General features: G+C 54.2%; 1 protein-coding gene across 1 annotated transcript in view; it reads left to right on the top strand.

The window, feature by feature from the left end:
* The first annotated feature begins 205 nt into the window (after positions 1–205).
* Positions 206–17,500, top strand: part of LOC144953852 (thrombomodulin-like) — an 18,132-nt gene continuing 837 nt past the window's right edge. The window contains exons 1-9 of the mRNA XM_078884507.1: positions 206–233; positions 1,418–1,495; positions 4,610–4,693; positions 5,148–5,201; positions 7,359–7,511; positions 8,976–9,116; positions 13,384–13,449; positions 14,416–14,535; positions 16,789–16,908. Coding sequence (XP_078740633.1) covers positions 206–233; positions 1,418–1,495; positions 4,610–4,693; positions 5,148–5,201; positions 7,359–7,511; positions 8,976–9,116; positions 13,384–13,449; positions 14,416–14,535; positions 16,789–16,908 — 844 coding nt within the window. The remainder of the gene's footprint in view (positions 234–1,417; positions 1,496–4,609; positions 4,694–5,147; positions 5,202–7,358; positions 7,512–8,975; positions 9,117–13,383; positions 13,450–14,415; positions 14,536–16,788; positions 16,909–17,500) is intronic.

Here is a 17,500-nt window from a genome sequence, read left to right as displayed (position 1 = left end):
CTGGGTTGTTCTTTGTGCTTTCGGAGTCCCTGACCCTCTGCTCACAATCATTAAGGAATTAATCATGATGGTGAGCGGGCCCGGGTAAAACTACGTGGCCAGGAGTGGAAGCCATTCCCTGTACACCTTGGGGTGCGACAGGGATGTCCTCTGGCTCCCACATTATTTAACATCTATTTTGACCACGTAGTTCGTGAAGCCTTCGATGGCTGTACCGGAGGAACTTCCATTTGGTATACAGTAGATACAATGGGAGGCTGATCGATGCCCAGGTGTAGTGAAGGGATGGCTCCCTATTGGTCAACCACGTTATGTATGCCGATGACCTGGTAATTGCTGCTCACCCCAGAGGAGGAGTTGGAGACGCTGCTGCTGAGACTGGAGCGTGCCACTAAGAGGTGGGGCCTTACCATCAGCCCTACCAAAACTAAGCATCTGCCTGGGTATTTTGTCCATTAGACACTCCACCCCACAACTCCCAATCGGTGATGGGGCAGTTGTGGAGAGAGTGGAGAGTTTCCCATACCTGGGCAGTGTGCTTATGACCGGCTCCGGTTTGACAGCAGAGGTCTCACTCCGAATCAGTCGAGCGGCAATATCTTTTCATCGGTTGCGTAACGCTGTGTGGAAGCTACCTGGTCTGTCGCTCCGCACGAAGCTTCAGGTCTTCTCGGCCACAGTCATTCCCTCCCTTCTCTACGCTTGCGAAACGTGGACCCCCCTAATGGAACATCTTCGCCGGTTAGAAACATTTAGGCTGGCCTGCCTACGATCCATCCTGGGTTTAACCTGCAGGCTGGATTGTGTGAGGAGCTCACAAATCCTCGAAAGATCTGGGCAAAGTCCCATCGGTGAGCTCCTCCGGCAGGCAAGGCTGCGTTGGCCGGGCCATGTAGCCCGCATGCCCACCCACCATGTTCGACACTTCACCTGGCCTTGGCATGCACGTAGCCTGGCACAAGCGCCGTGGTGACGTGACCGCCACTTGGTGGCGAGTGGAGGGTTGTTGTTGTTGTGTATGGGGAGCGGTGGCGAGTTCGAATCCCGCTCACGGTCCACCGACGCGCGTGACAATTATCTCAACAAACAGGTCCTGGGCCTCCCCTAGGTCGACTCGGCCTCGAATGAGTACCTGGTGCGATGTGTGAACATCACCACTGGGGAGACAAAGGCGGCCGGGCGTGGTGCTGGCCACCCACCCCCCCCCCCCCTCGTGTGCCCCAGCGCCGTCCTGCACCGTAGTGGACGTCCGTTAAACAAAGAGCTTTACAGCTCATGGGATTCGCCCTGCAGTCTCAACACAAACCCTGTGGAGGGGGCTGCGGGTCGCAAACAGCACTTGCCCTTCGAGGCTGCGTGAGCTACCTTGTGGGGCGGGGGCTGTGCCTTTGTCCGTGTGCCGTCTGCCGAGCTGCAGATGGAGCCGGCGATGCGATTCAGACAAACTTCATCTCGCGAGAGTTCACGAACTTCTCATCGCCGCGTCTCTCTGAGGGTGAGACACTCACAGAAACCCACAGAGACCCACAGAGACTCACAGAGACTCACACAGACTCACAGAGACTCACACAGACTCACAGAGACTCACAGAGACTCACACAGACTCACACAGACTCACAGAGACTCACACAGACTCACAGAGACTCACACAGACTCACAGAGACTCACAGAGACTCACACAGACTCACAGAGACTCACAGAGACTCACACAGACTCACAGAGACAAACAGAGACTCACACAGACTCACAGAGACTCACAGAGACTCACACAGACTCACTGGGAGACATACAGACTCGCACAGACTCACAGAGACTCACACAGACTCACAGAGACTCACACAGACTCACAGAGACTCACACAGACTCACTGTGACTCACTGTGACTCACTGTGACTCACAGACACTCACAGAACATCACAGAGACTCACTGGGACTCACTGGGACTCACACAGACACTCACAGAGACTCACACAGACTCACACAGACTCACAGAGACTCACAGACACTCACAGAGACTCACAGAGACTCACAGACACTCACAGAGACTCACACAGACTCACACAGACTCACACAGACTCACAGACACTCACAGAGACTCACAGAGACTCACGGGGACTCACACAGACTCACAGAGACAAACAGAGACACACAGAGACAACCAGAGACTCACAGAGACTCACAGAGACTCACAGACACTCACAGACACTCACAGAGACTCACACAGACTCACACAGACTCACAGAGACAAACAGAGACTCACAGAGACTCACACAGACTCACAGAGACAAACAGAGACTCACAGAGACTCACACAGACTCACAGAGACTCACACAGACTCACAGAGACAAACAGAGACACACAGAGACTCACAGAGACTCACAGAGACACACAGAGACTCACGGAGCCTCACGGGGACTCACATAGACTCACAGAGACTCATACAGACTCACAGAGACTCACACAGACTCACAGAGACTCACACAGACTCACTGTGACTCACTGTGACTCACATACACTCACAGAACATCACAGAGACTCACAGAGACTCACTGGGACTCACAGAGACTCACAGAGACTCACACAGAAACTCACTGGGTCTCACTGGGACTCACATAGACTCACACAGACTCACTGGGACTCACTGGGACTCACAGAGACTCACACAGACTCACAGAGACTCACTGGGACTCACAGAGACACACATAGACTCACACAGACTCACACCGACTCACAGAGACTCACAGAGACTCACTGGGTGATTCATTGGGAGATCACAGAGACTCACTGGGAGACTCACGGAGACTTAAAGAGACTCACTGGGACAGAGACTCGCTGGGAGCCTCACAGAGACTCACACAGAGAGTCACTGGGACTCACAGAGACTCACACAGAGAGTCACAGACACTCACAGAGACTCACACAGAGACTCACTGTGACTGACTGTGACTCACAGACACTCACAGAGACTCACACAGAGAGTCACTGGGACTCACAGAGACTCACTGTGACTGACTGTGACTCACAAACACTCACAGAGACTCACACAGAGAGTCACTGGGACTCACAGAGACTCACTGTGACTGACTGTGACTCACAGACACTCACAGAGACTCACACAGAGAGTCACTGGGACTCACAGAGACTCACACAGAGACTCACACAGAGAGTCACTGGGACTCACAGAGACTCACACAGAGAGTCACTGGGACTCACAGAGACTCACACAGAGAGTCACTGGGACTCACAGAGACTCACACAGAGAGTCACTGGGACTGATTGTGACTCACACAGAGACTCACTGTGACTGACTGTGACTCACAGACACTCACAGAGACTCACACAGAGAGTCACAGACACTCACAGAGTATCACACAGAGACTCACACAAAGAGTCACAGACACTCACAGAGACTCACAGAGACTCACACACAGAGAGTCACAGAGACTCTCACAGAGACTCACACACAGAGAGTCACAGAGACTCTCACAGAGACTCACACAGAGAGTCACAGACACTCACAGAGACTCACACAAAGAGTCACTGGGACTCACAGAGACTCACACAGAGAGTCACTGGGACTCACAGAGACTCACACAGAGACTCACACACAGAGAGTCACAGACATTCACAGAGACTCACACAGAGACTCACAGAGACTCACACAGAGAGTCACAGACACTCACAGAGACTCACACAGAGACTCACAGAGACTCACACAGAGAGTCACAGAGACTCACAGAGACTCACACAGACACTCACAGAGACTCACACACAGAGAGTCACATAGACTCACAGAGACTCACACAGAGAGTCACATAGACTCACACAGAGAGTAACAGAGACTCACAGAGACTCACACAGAGAGTCACATAGACTCACAGAGACTCACACAGAGAGTAACAGAGACTCACAGAGACTCACACAGAGAGTCACAGAGACTCACAGAGACTCACACAGAGAGTAACAGAGACTCACAGAGACTCACACAGAGAGTCACAGAGACTCACAGAGACTCACACAGAGAGTCACATAGACTCACAGAGACTCACACAGAGAGTCACATAGACTCACAGAGACTCACACAGAGAGTAACAGAGACTCACAGAGACTCACAGAGACTCACACAGAGAGTAACAGAGACTCACAGAGACTCACACAGAGAGTCACATTGACTCACAGAGACTCACACAGAGAGTCACAGAGACTCACAGAGACTCACACAGAGAGTCACACAGAGAGTCACATACACTCACAGAGACTCACTGTGACTGACTGTGACTCACAGACACTCACAGAGACTCACACAGAGACTCACAGAGACTCACACAGAGACTCAGACAGAGACTCACACAGAGAGTCACAGAGACTCACACAGAGACTCACACAGAGACTCACACACAGAGAGAGTCACAGAGACTCACACACAGAGACTAGCGCATGGAGAGCCACAGACTCAGAGATCGACCAATGGGAGTGTCGCCCCCCACCCATTGACCCCCGTGCCCCCCCACCCCCGTGACCTTCCCACCCCCGTGCCCCACCCCCGTGACCCCCACCCTTTGACCCCCGTGCCCCCCCTCCCCCCCCCCGTGCCCCCCCTCCCCCCCAGGTCACGTGGCTTCGTGCCTCTCCCACCGCTGTGAGCAGAGCTGCGGCCTCGTGAACGGAGCTCCGGTGTGCAGCTGTTACCATGGTTACAGTCTCTCTGGAGACGGCAGCAGTTGTCAGGGTGAGTGTGCAGCTGTTACCATGGTTACAGTCTCTCTGGAGACGGCAGCAGTTGTCAGGGTGAGTGTGCAGCTGTTACCATGGTTACAGTCTATCTGGAGACGGCAGCAGCTGTCAGGGTGAGTGTGCAGCTGTTGCCATGGTTACAGTCTCTCTGGAGACGGCAGCAGTTGTCAGGGTGAGTGTGCAGCTGTTACCATGGTTACAGTCTCTCTGGAGACGGCAGCAGTTGTCAGGGTGAGTGTGCAGCTGTTACCATGGTTACAGTCTCTCTGGAGACGGCAGCAGTTGTCAGGGTGAGTGTGCAGCTGTTACCATGGTTACAGTCTCTCTGGAGACGGCAGCAGTTGTCAGGGTGAGTGTGCAGCTGTTACCATGGTTACAGTCTCTCTGGAGACGGCAGCAGTTGTCAGGGTGAGTGTGCAGCTGTTACCATGGTTACAGTCTCTCTGGAGACGGCAGCAGTTGTCAGGGTGAGTGTGCAGCTGTTACCATGGTTGCAGTCTATCTGGAGACGGCAGCAGCTGTCAGGGTGAGTGTGCAGCTGTTGCCATGGTTACAGTCTCTCTGGAGACGGCAGCAGCTGTCAGGGTGAGTGTGCAGCTGTTGCCATGGTTACAGTCTCTCTGGAGACGGCAGCAGCTGTCAGGGTGAGTGTGCAGCTGTTGCCATGGTTACAGTCTCTCTGGAGACGGCAGCAGTTGTCAGGGTGAGTGTGCAGCTGTTGCCATGGTTACAGCCTCTCTGGAGACGGCAGTAGTTGTCATGGTGAATGTGTGGGTGAGTGGTGAGTGTGTGTGGGTGAGTGTGTGGGTGAGTGTGTGGTGAGTGTGTGTGAGTGTGTGGGTGACTGTATGAGTGTGTGGGTGAGTGTGTGGGTGAGTGTGTGGGTGAGTGTGTGGGTGACTGTGTGAGTGTGTGGGTGACTGTGTGAGTGTGTGGGTGACTGTGTAAGTGTGTGGGTGAATATGTGAGTGTATGGGTGAGTGTGTGGGTGACTGTGTGAGTGTGTGGGTGACTGTGTGAGTGTGTGGGTGAGTATGTGAGTGTGTGGGTGAGTGTGTGGGTGAGTGTGTGGCTGAGTGTGTGGGTGACTGTGTGAGTGTGTGGGTGACTGTGTGAGTGTGTGGGTGTGTGTTTGGGTAAGTGTGTGGGTGAGTATGTGAGTGTGTGGGTGAGTGTGTGGGTGAGTGTGTGGCTGAGTGTGTGGGTGACTGTGTGAGTGTGTGGGTGACTGTGTGAGTGTGTGGGTGAGTGTGTGGGTGAGTGTGTGGGTGACTGTGTGAGTGTGTGGGTGAGTGTTTGGGTGACTGTGTGTGGGTGAATGTGTGGGTGAGTGTGGGTGAGTGATTAAGTGAGTGTGTGAGTGCGTGGGTGAGTGTGTGGGTGACTGTGAGTGTGTGGGTGAGTGTGTGGGTAAGTGTGTGGGTGAATGTGTGAGTGTGTGGGTGTGTGTTTGGGTGAGTGCGTGGGTGACTGTGGGTGAGTGCGTGGGTGACTGTGGGTGAGTGTGGGTGAGCGTGTGGGTGACTGTGGGTGAGTAAGTGGGTGAGTGTGTGGGTGAATGTGTGGGTGCGTGTGGGTGAGTGTGTGGGTGAGTGTGTGGGTGAGTGTAGGTGAGTGTGTGGTTGAGTGTGTGGGTGGGTGTGTAAGTGTGTGTGGGTGAGTGTAGATGAGTGTGTGGGTGAGTGTGTGGGTGAGTGTGGGTGAGTGTGTGGGGGTGAGTGTGTGGGTGAATGTGTGGGTGAGTGTGGGTGAGCGTGTGGGTGAGTGCATGAGTGTGGAGGTGAGTGTGGGTGAGTGTGTGGGTGAATGTGTGGGTGAGTGTGTGGGTGAGTTTGTGGGTGAATGTAGGTGAGTGTGTGGTTGAGTGTGTGGGTGGGTGTGTAAGTGTGTGAGTGTGTGGGTGAGTGTGGGTGAGTGTGTGGGGGTGAGTGTGTGGGTGTGTGGGTGAGTGTGTGGGTGAGTGTGGGTGAGTGTGTGGGTGAGTGCATGAGTGTGTGGGTGAGTGTGGGTGAGTGCGTGGGTGACTGTGGATGAGTGCGTGGGTGAGTGTGACTGTGTGTGGGTGAGTGTGTGGGTGAGTGCGTGGGTGAGTGTGTGGGTGAGTGTGTGGGTGACTGTGTGAGTGTGTGGGTGAGTGTGTGGGTGAATGTGTGGGTGAGTGTGGGTGAGTGTGTGGGTGAGTGCATGAGTGTGTGGGTGAGTGTGGGTGAGTGTGTGGGTGAGTGTGTGGGTGAGTGCGTGGGTGAGTGTGTGGATGAGTGTGTGGGTGAGTGTGTGGGTGAGTGCGTGGGTGAGTGTGTGGGTGAGTGTGTGGGTGAGTGCGTGGGTGAGTGCGTGGGTGACTGTGGGTGAATGTGTGGGTGAATGTGGGTGAGTGTGGGTGAGTGTGTGGGTGAGTGTGGGTGAGTGTGTGGGTGAGTGCGTGGGTGGCTGTGGGTGAGTGTGACTGTGCGTGGGTGACTGTGGGTGAGTGTGTGGGTGAGTGTGTGGGTGACTGTGCGTGAGTGTGTGGGTGAGTGTGTTTGTGAGAACACCACGACCGGTTCTCGGTCCCTGGGGTCGTTCCTCCTCTAGATCGACTCGGCCTAAAAACTACCTGCCCCCCCCCCCCCTGCTGGCTGTAGACGTGGACGAGTGTGTGAGGGGTGGGGGGCCCCCCGCGGCGCCCCCCGTGTGCCCCCAGCGCTGCGTCAACGTGCTGGGGGGCTACCGCTGCCGCTGCCACGACGGGTACCGCCTCGCGGGGAACGGCCGCAGCTGCATCGCCACCTCGCCCGGTAGCCACCAACACAACCACAACAACCACAACCACAACCACCAACACAACCACCACAACCACTATCGCAACCACTATCACAACCACTATCACAACCACCACCACAACCACCAACACAACCACTATCACAACCACTATCACAACCACTATCACGACCACCAACACAACCACCACCACCGCTATCACAACCACTATCACAACCACTATCACAACCACCACTATCACAACAACCACAACTACCACAACAACCACCAACACAACCACAACCACTATCACAACAACCACAACCATTACAACAACAACCACAACCACCAACACAACCACCACAACCACTATTACAACAACCACAACCATTACAACAACAACCACAACCACCAACACAACCACCACAACCACTATCACAACAACCACAACCACTACTGCAACCACCATAACATTCACAACCACTACCGTAACCACCACAACAGCCACCACAACCACTATCACAACCACCACAACCACTACCGCAACCACCACAACAGCCACCGCAACAACTTTCGCCATACCCACAACCACCACGACCGCACCCGCCCTGGGGTTTCCGTGAGCCCGCGTCTCCCCGCGTCTTGCCCCGTCCCCCCCCAGGGTGACCTCACTTTGTTCCAGGGTGACCTCACTTTGTTCCAGGGTGACCTCACTTTGTTCCAGGGTGACCTCACTTTGTTCCAGGGTGACCTCACTTTGTTCCAGGGTGACCTCACTTTGTTCCAGGGTGACCTCACTTTGTTCCAGGGTGACCCCCCTTTGTTCCAGTGACCTCAATTTGTTCCAGGGTGACCTCACTTTGTTCCAGGGTGACCTCACTTTGTTCCAGGGTGACCTCACTTTGTTCCAGTGACCTCACTTTGTTCCAGGGTGACCTCACTTTGTTCCAGGGTGACCTCACTTTGTTCCACGGTGACCTCACTTTGTTCCAGTGACCTCACTTTGTTCCAGGGTGACCTCACTTTGTTCCACGGTGACCTCACTTTGTTCCAGTGACCTCACTTTGTTCCAGGGTGACCTCCCTTTGTTCCAGGGTGACCTCACTTTGTTCCACGGTGACCTCACTTTGTTCCAGGGTGACCTCACTTTGTTCCAGTGACCTCACTTTGTTCCAGTGACCTCACTTTGTTCCAGTGTGACCTCACTTTGTTCCAGGGTGACCTCACTTTGTTCCAGGGTGACCTCCCTTTGTTCCAGGGTGACCTCACTTTGTTCCAGGGTGACCTCACTTTGTTCCAGGGTGACCTCCCTTTGTTCCAGGGTGACCTCACTTTGTTCCAGGGTGACCTCACTTTGTTCCAGGGTGACCTCACTTTGTTCCAGGGTGACCTCACTTTGTTCCAGGGTGACCTCCCTTTGTTCCAGGGTGACCTCACTTTGTTCCAGGGTGACCTCACTTTGTTCCAGGGTGACCTCACTTTGTTCCCCGTGTCCCCCCCAGGAGGAGGCCCCCCCCCCGTGTCTCCGTGTGGTCCCTACGGCTGTGAGTGGCGTTGCCACGGCGACGCGTGTCTCCCCGTGTCCCGAGTTTGTCCGCCGGGGTTCGCGATGGTGGAGACGAGCGACGGAGTTCGCTGCCAGGGTGAGACAACAACAACCACAACAACCACAACAACAATAACAACAACCACAACCACAACAACAACCACAACCACAACAACAACCACAACAACAACAACAACAACCACAACCACAACAACAACCACAACAACAACAACCACAACAACCACAACAACCACAACAACAACCACAACCACCGCGACCGTCACCACGCTGACTCTCTTGCCGTGACTTCGTTGTGGCGGTGAGCCTGGTGTGCTTCCAAGACCCGGAGATCGATGCCGCTGAGGATTTCTGGCTCCCGGCAGCTTGAACCTTGCCGGGCTGCTGCTGCTGCTGCTGCTGATGCTGCTGCTGATACTGCTGCTGCTGCTGCTGATGCTGCTGCTGATGCTGCTGCTGCTGCTGATGCTGCTGCTGATGCTGCTGCTGCTGCTGATGCTGTTGCTGCTGATGCTGCTGCTGATGCTGCTGCTGCTGCTGATGCTGCTGCTGATGCTGCTGCTGCTGCTGATGCTGCTGCTGATGCTGCTGCTGCTGCTGATGCTGCTGCTGATGCTGCTGCTGCTGCTGATGCTGTTGCTGCTGATGCTGCTGCTGATGCTGCTGCTGCTGCTGCTGCTGCTGATGCTGCTGCTGATGCTGCTGATGCTGCTGCTGCTGCTGATGATGCTACTAATGATGCTGCTGCTGCTGCTGCTGATGGGACCTGACGAACGGCAGGTTACCGGCCCTCCAGGTTAGGGCGTAGTGCTAACAACGCCACCCCGGAAAATCATGTTTGTGACGGAAACCAAAATGAGAAGGAGAGATCTCACTCGGCTCACGGCAGACTCAAGTCGACCTCCAGGGCAGTTTGACCGCTCCTGATGGAAGCTGTGAGTGTGAAGGAGAGCCTACTGGGGTGCTAAAGCCAGGAAAAGACTTGGTACGTGGTGTGTCCACACTCTGTACGAGACATCAAGGATGGAGCAAGTCCTCGGTGACACGGAGAGATCCATGACAGACATTCTGGGAATTAGCGAGTGCCGCTGGCCTCGGTCTGGATGCCAAGTGGCAGGTGATGGATCAGTCAGTGATCCTCTAAACGTCCACACACGCACGGTGCAGCCATCATACTGGCTAAGGAGAAAGCAAGGACGTTGCTGGAATGGGAACCAGTGAGCGAAAGGCTTATCAGACTAGGCCTCAACTCAAAGTACTGCAAAGTTTAAATGCTGCAGTGCTACTCGCCAACAAATGACGCAGAATGTAAGACAATTGCCTCAGGACAGGGAGCGCTCCTCATTATCGGTGACGTGAACGCCAAAGTGGCATCTGACAATAAACAACGCGGAGAGAGAAATGGGGGCCCACGTCTGTGGGGAAATCAATAACAATGGTGGACGCCTGTTAGACTTCTGCATGAGCAGCAACTGTATCATTGGTGGTACCGCCTTCTCACACGAGACCATACACAAGCTCGCCTGGATGTCACTTGATGGTAAGACTATGCACCAGATCATCAATGGTAAATGGGGCAGGTCCCGACAGGATGTGAGAGCTTGCCGTGGTGCAGACGCCTACAGCGATCGCTGCTGCCTCATTGCTGCTACCGTCAAGCCCAAGAGGGCGATCCCCCAAGGCGAACACTGGACACAGCTGGACTTTGCCAAACTGAAATGTCCAAAGAAAGACAGGGAGATTGTTGCGGTACTGGACAACCGCTTCAATGCATTGAGCGCTAACTCTGAGCATGAAGAGGACATGGATATAAGCAACACGTGGGATACAATTAAAAACATGAAACTTGAAACTGGCAAAAAAATACCGCGGGTTTCAAACACAAAGGGAACAAAGAATGGAAAACATCAAACGCATGGCAAAGAGTAGAGGAAAGAAAGCAAGTGAAAGCTCCGCTACTAAACCCCAAGTCACAGAGGCTCCATGAACAGCTCCGCTTGGCCCACAGGAGCAACAGCAAGGCGGTAACGAGGAGTTCCAGGTGAGACGAAAATGGCTTTTGCTGAGGATATGGCAAACAAAGCGGAGAGAGCCACAGCTCTGGGCTAGATGGGTGCTGTGCACAAGAGCACTAAACATCCGTGCGGGAAAAACACCAACCAGTTAGCCCCTGTCAAGGACCGACATGGAAATAGTATCACCGCTGAGCGTGAACAAACAGCTAGATGGGTCCAGCATTACCAAGAGGTACACAACCTCCCTGACCCAGAACAACCGGCTAACCCCACAACAACAATGCCCTCAACATGAGCGTCAACTCAGCCGACATGGCTGAGGTCAGAGCCGCCATACAAGCACTGAAGAATGGGAAGGCATCTGCCATCGACTCCATCTACGCTGAGATGTTGAAGGCAGACATCGCCACTGCTACTGAAGTTCTCACTGACCTGTGGGTCAAAGACGCCTTCCTTGAGGGCCTCATTGTCAAGATCGGCAGCAAGGTGACATCTCGCGCTGTGACACTGGGCCAGGGATCACCCGACTCTCTATCCCAAGCGAAGTCTTCTTCAGAATCCTCCTCAAAGGGATGGAGTCGGCTACCGACACCAAGCCAAGGCAAGAACCAGAGGATTGAGAACAGCAAGAGAATGCATGGACCTCATATTTACCCCCTTTAACTTAATTGAACAGTGTCGAGAATTCAACAGCCCCCCCCATTGATCAACTTCACAGGTTTCAAGAAGACTTTTGATAGTGGATGTCGCGACACTCTCTGGAAGATCCTGGGGCAGTGTGGAATACCACCAAAGATCATCACATCATCAACAAATTGTGCGACCACTTGGAATGTGGTGTCATTATGGCAAATACACTGTCTGGGCGGTGTTCTGTGCAGACCAGGGGGTGCATCATTTCGCCCATCTTCTTCCTTATCACCATCGACTGGATCATGACCAAAACCACATAACACAAACCCAGGAGGCATCCAATGCACCCCGTTCTCTCCCGGCTGGAAGATCAAGACTTCACTGATGACCTCACAGCCCTCTCAACCAATCGCACCTGCAGGAGAGAGCTGATAGATTGGTTAGATTTGCCAAACAGACAGACCCCAACATCAAACATCCAAAACCCAAGTGATATAAATCAAATACCACCACATCCCCCTGCACCTATGGTGGATGATTTCAAATAGTACGTGGGGGGTCTCATCAGCATCTGGGTCTCCAAAGACATCAAGGCGAGGCTGGGTAAAACTCAGGGTGCATTTGCCCAACGCCGTCCTATTTGGAGGTCTAAACATCACAGTTTCAAGACCGAGACGCAGCTGTAGAACAGCAACGTTAAGTCGGTGCTGTAGTGTGGCTCAGAGGGTCGGCGCGTCGTCCAGACGGACACGTAGAGGATGGAGTCCCGACGCAACAGACGCCTCAGGAGAATCTGCTGCTGCATCTTCTGGCCAAACAATACCAATCGGTACACAACCACTCAGAACAACATCATTACCGGGTCTTCTTGTACAGCATTACCAATCGGTGCACAACCTCCCTGACCCAGAACAACATCATTACCGGGCCGCCTTCTTGTACAGACGAGACATCGAGAGACGGGCAACTCGGACACGTACTCAGAATGAAACAGGGCCGCATACCGTACCAAAGATGGCCCTCAGATGGACACCACCAGGCAAAATGAAACCTGTGAGAGCCGACGCCACGTGGAGCGAGGACTTGGTGGTGGAGCTGGTGGTGGACTTGGTGGAGGAGCTGGTGGTGGAGCTGGTGGAGGAGTTGGTGGAGGAGCTGGTGGTGGAGCTGGTGGTGGAGCTGGTGGTGGAGCTGGTCGACTTCTCTCGGGGCGAGGCTCAACAAGTTGCCAAGGATGGGAAGGAGTGGAGGGAATTCAGTGTGGCCTCACGTCCCATAGCGGATGAAGAGGATTCACTAACCAACCACAAGAACAACCACAACAACAACCACTACCACAACAACAACCTCTACCACAACAACTACTGTAACAACCACCATTAGAACAACCATCATTACAACAACAACAACCACAACCATCATCAATACCACAACAACAACCACCACTACGACAACCACCACTACGACAACCACCACTATCACAACAGCAACCACAACCACCATCACTACAACAACAACCACCATTACCACAACAACAACAACCGCAACAATAACCACCACCACAACAACATCCACTTGTGGTGGTTGTTGTTGTGGTGGTTGTTGTGATTGTTCTGTTGGTTTTTAATGTGATGTTAGTAGTGGTTGTAGTGGTTGTTGTGGTAGTGGTGGTGGTTGTTGTGGTTGTTGTGGTTGTAGACCCTGGTGAGTGCTGTGAGTGCGACCGTGGGTTCCAGCTCTCACCAGGAACAATGACGTGTGAAGGTGAGTACCACTCACCTACCCGCTCACCTACACACTCACCTACACACTCACCTTCACACTCACCTATACACTCACCTACCCACTCACCTATACACGTACCTACCCACTCACTTACACACTCACCTACACACTCACCTACACACTCACCTATACACTCACCTATACACTCACCTACACACTCACCTATACACTCACCTATACACTCACCTATACACTCACCTATACACTCACCTATACACTCACCTATACACTCACCCACTCACCTATACACTCACCTACCCGCTCACCACTCACTCACCACTCACCTACCCACTCACCACTCACTCACCTACCCACTCACTCACCACTCACTTACCCACTCACCTACCCGCTCACCACTCACCTACCCACTCACCACTCACTCACCACTCACCTACCCGCTCACCACTCACTCACCACTCACTTACCCACTCACCACTCACCCACCCACTCACCTACCCACCTACCTATACACTCACCCACCCACTCACCTATACACTCACCTACCCACTCACCTATACACTCACCTACCCACTCACCTATACACTTACCTACCCACTCACCCACCCATTCGCCTTCTCACCCACCCACTCGCCTATACACTCACCTACCCACTCACCTATACACGTACCTACCCACTCACCCACCCATTCGCCTTCTCACCCACCCACTCACCTATACACTCACCTACCCACTCACCTATACACGTACCTACCCACTCACCCACCCATTCACCTTCTCACCCACCCACTCACCTATACACTCACCTACCCACTCACCTATACACTCACCTACCGACTCACTCACCTACCCACTCACCCACGCATTCACCTACTCACCACCCACTCACCTACCCAGTCACTCACCCACTCACCTACTCACTCACCTACCGAATCACCCACTCACTCACCTACCCACTCACGTACCAGTGTGTCCCTGTCTCTCTAGACGTGGATGAGTGTGTCCCTGCGTCCCCGTGTCCCCACCACTGCGTCAACTCTATCGGTGGTTTCCGCTGTCTCTGTGATCCTGGGTTCAGTCTCCACCACAACGGCCGAGCATGTGTGGGTGAGCCAACCACAACAACAACTACCACAACCATAATCACAATCACCACAACAATAACCAGCACAACCACCACCACAACCATAACCACAATAACCAGCACAACCTCCATCACCGCGACTACTACCAATACAACCGCCATTCGCCACCAAGTGACGGTGAAGTCACCACGGCGCCTTGCCAGGCCAAGTGCACTTTGAGGCTGCCACGTGAAGTGTCTAAGCCTCACTGAGAGGAGGAGGTTTCGGGGACAGAGCCAGCAGGTGCCATGGGTCGGCTGACTGAGATGAATGGTAGATGCACCACCAGCGGTACCAACTTGTTGTATTTTAGCCGCCCGGCGCTCCGCTCGTTGTTGTGAGCGTCGCTCCTCCGCCCTCCGTTGTTGCTGGAGGACGACTGCCTCCAACTGACCAGCAGCAGCGTCCTTCACGAGCCTCCTCCACAGAGGCCGGTCGCTGGCAAGACCACTCAGCTCCTCATCCTCCCAGTATCGCATCAGTCCATCTCTTCTGCAGGCCATGTCGTGCCCGTTTAGCCCCCTCTATGTGGCCAAACAGAAGCTGCTTGGGCATGCGGTGGCTGGGCATGCGGTGGCTGGGCATGCGGTGGCTGGGCATGCGGTGGCTGGGCATGCGGTGGCTGGGCATGCGGTGGCTGGGCATGCGGTGGCTGGGCATGCGGTGGCTGGGCATGCGGTGGCTGGGCATGCGGTGGCTGGGCATGCGGTGGCTGGGCATGCGGTGGCTGGGCATGCGGTGGCTGGGCATGCGGTGGCTGGGCATGCGGTGGCTGGGCATGCGGTGGCTGGGCATGCGGTGGCTGGGCATGCGGTGGCTGGGCATGCGGTGGCTGGGCATGCGGTGGCTGGGCATGCGGTGGCTGGGCATGCGGTGGCTGGGCATGCGGTGGCTGGGCATGCGGTGGCTGGGCATGCGGTGGCTGGGCATGCGGTGGCTGGGCATGCGGTGGCTGGGCATGCGGTGGCTGGGCATGCGGTGGCTGGGCATGCGGTGGCTGGGCATGCGGTGGCTGGGCATGCGGTGGCTGGGCATGCGGTGGCTGGGCATGCGGTGGCTGGGCATGCGGTGGCTGGGCATGCGGTGGCTGGGCATGCGGTGGCTGGGCATGCGGTGGCTGGGCATGCGGTGGCTGGGCATGCGGTGGCTGGGCATGCGGTGGCTGGGCATGCGGTGGCTGGGCATGCGGTGGCTGGGCATGCGGTGGCTGGGCATGCGGTGGCTGGGCATGCGGGCTACATGACCCAGCCAACGCAGCCTTGCCTGCCGGAGGAGGTAACTGATGGGAAAGATCTTTCAGACCACAATGACCGCCATTAACCACCACAACCACCACAACCACCACAACCACCACAACCACCACAGATGTGGACGAGTCCTGGGTGCTCACCTCAGAGTTGGTGGTTGTGGTGATTGTGAGTGTGGTGATTGTGGTGATTGTGGTTGTGGTGATTGTGGTTGTGGTGATTGTGAGTGTGTTTGGGGTGATTGTGGTGATTGTGAGTGTGTTTGGGGTGATTGTGGTTATGGTTGTTGTGATTGTGGTTGGGGTGATTGTGATTGTTGTGGTGCCGGTTGTAGATTTGGATGAGTGCGTGGATTTTCACCTCTGTGATTGTTGTTGTTGTTGTGCTTGTTGTGGTTGTTGTGGTTGTGGTGGTTGTAGATGTGGATGAGTGCGTGGATTCTCACCTCTGTGATTGTTGTTGTTGTGGTTGTTGTTGTTGTTGTTGTTGTGGTTGTGGTGGTTGTAGATGTGGATGAGTGCGTGGATTCTCACCTCTGTGATTGTTGTTGTTGTGGTTGTTGTTGTTGTTGTTGTTGTGGTTGTGGTGGTTGTAGATGTGGATGAGTGCGTGGATTCTCACCTCTGTGATTGTTGTTGTTGTGGTTGTTGTGGTTGTTGTTGTGGTTGTTGTGGTTGTGGTGGTTGTAGATGTGGATGAGTGCGTGGATTCTCACCTCTGTGATTGTTGTTGTTGTGGTTGTTGTGGTTGTTGTTGTGGTTGTTGTGGTTGTGGTGGTTGTAGATGTGGATGAGTGCGTGGATTCTCACCTCTGTGATTGTTGTTGTTGTGGTTGTTGTGGTTGTTGTGGTTGTTGTTGTGGTTGTTGTGGTTGTGGTGGTTGTAGATGTGGATGAGTGCGTGGATTCTCACCTCTGTGATTGTTGTTGTTGTGGTTGTTGTGGTTGTTGTGGTTGTTGTTGTGGTTGTTGTGGTTGTGGTGGTTGTAGATGTGGATGAGTGCGTGGATTCTCACCTCTGTGACCACCGCTGTGAGAACGACCTCGGGTCCTTCAAGTGCAGCTGCCTCCCTGGGTACTCACTCAGCGACGACGGCCTCCGCTGTGCAGGTACTCACCTACTCACCTACCCACCTACTCACATAGTCACTCACCTACCCAACTACTCACCTACTCACCTACTCACATAGTCACCTACCCAACCACTCACCTACTCACCTACTCATCTACCCAACTACTCACCTACTCACCTACTCACCTACCCACCTACTCACATAGTCACTCACCTACTCACCTACCCACCTTCACCTACTCACATAGTCACCTACCCAACCACTCACCTACTCACCTACTCATCTACCCACCTACTCACCTACCCACCTACTCACCTACTCACCTACTCACCTACCCACCTACTCACCTACTCACCTACTCATCTACCCACCTACTCACCTACTCACCTACTCACCTACTCACCTACTCACCTACCCACCTACCCACCTACTCACCTACTCACATAGTCACTCACCTACCCAACTACTCACCTACTCACCTACTCACCTACCCACCTACTCACCTACTCACCTACCCACCTACTCACCTACTCACATAGTCACTCATCCTACCCAACTACTCACCTACTCACCTACCCACCTACTCACCTACTCACCTACCCACCTACTCACCTACTCACATAGTCACT

This window comes from Lampetra fluviatilis, assembly GCF_964198595.1.
Source record: "Lampetra fluviatilis chromosome 48 unlocalized genomic scaffold, kcLamFluv1.1 SUPER_48_unloc_1, whole genome shotgun sequence".
Lineage (NCBI taxonomy): Eukaryota > Metazoa > Chordata > Hyperoartia > Petromyzontiformes > Petromyzontidae > Lampetra > Lampetra fluviatilis.
This window is presented reverse-complemented; position numbering and strand designations above follow the sequence as displayed.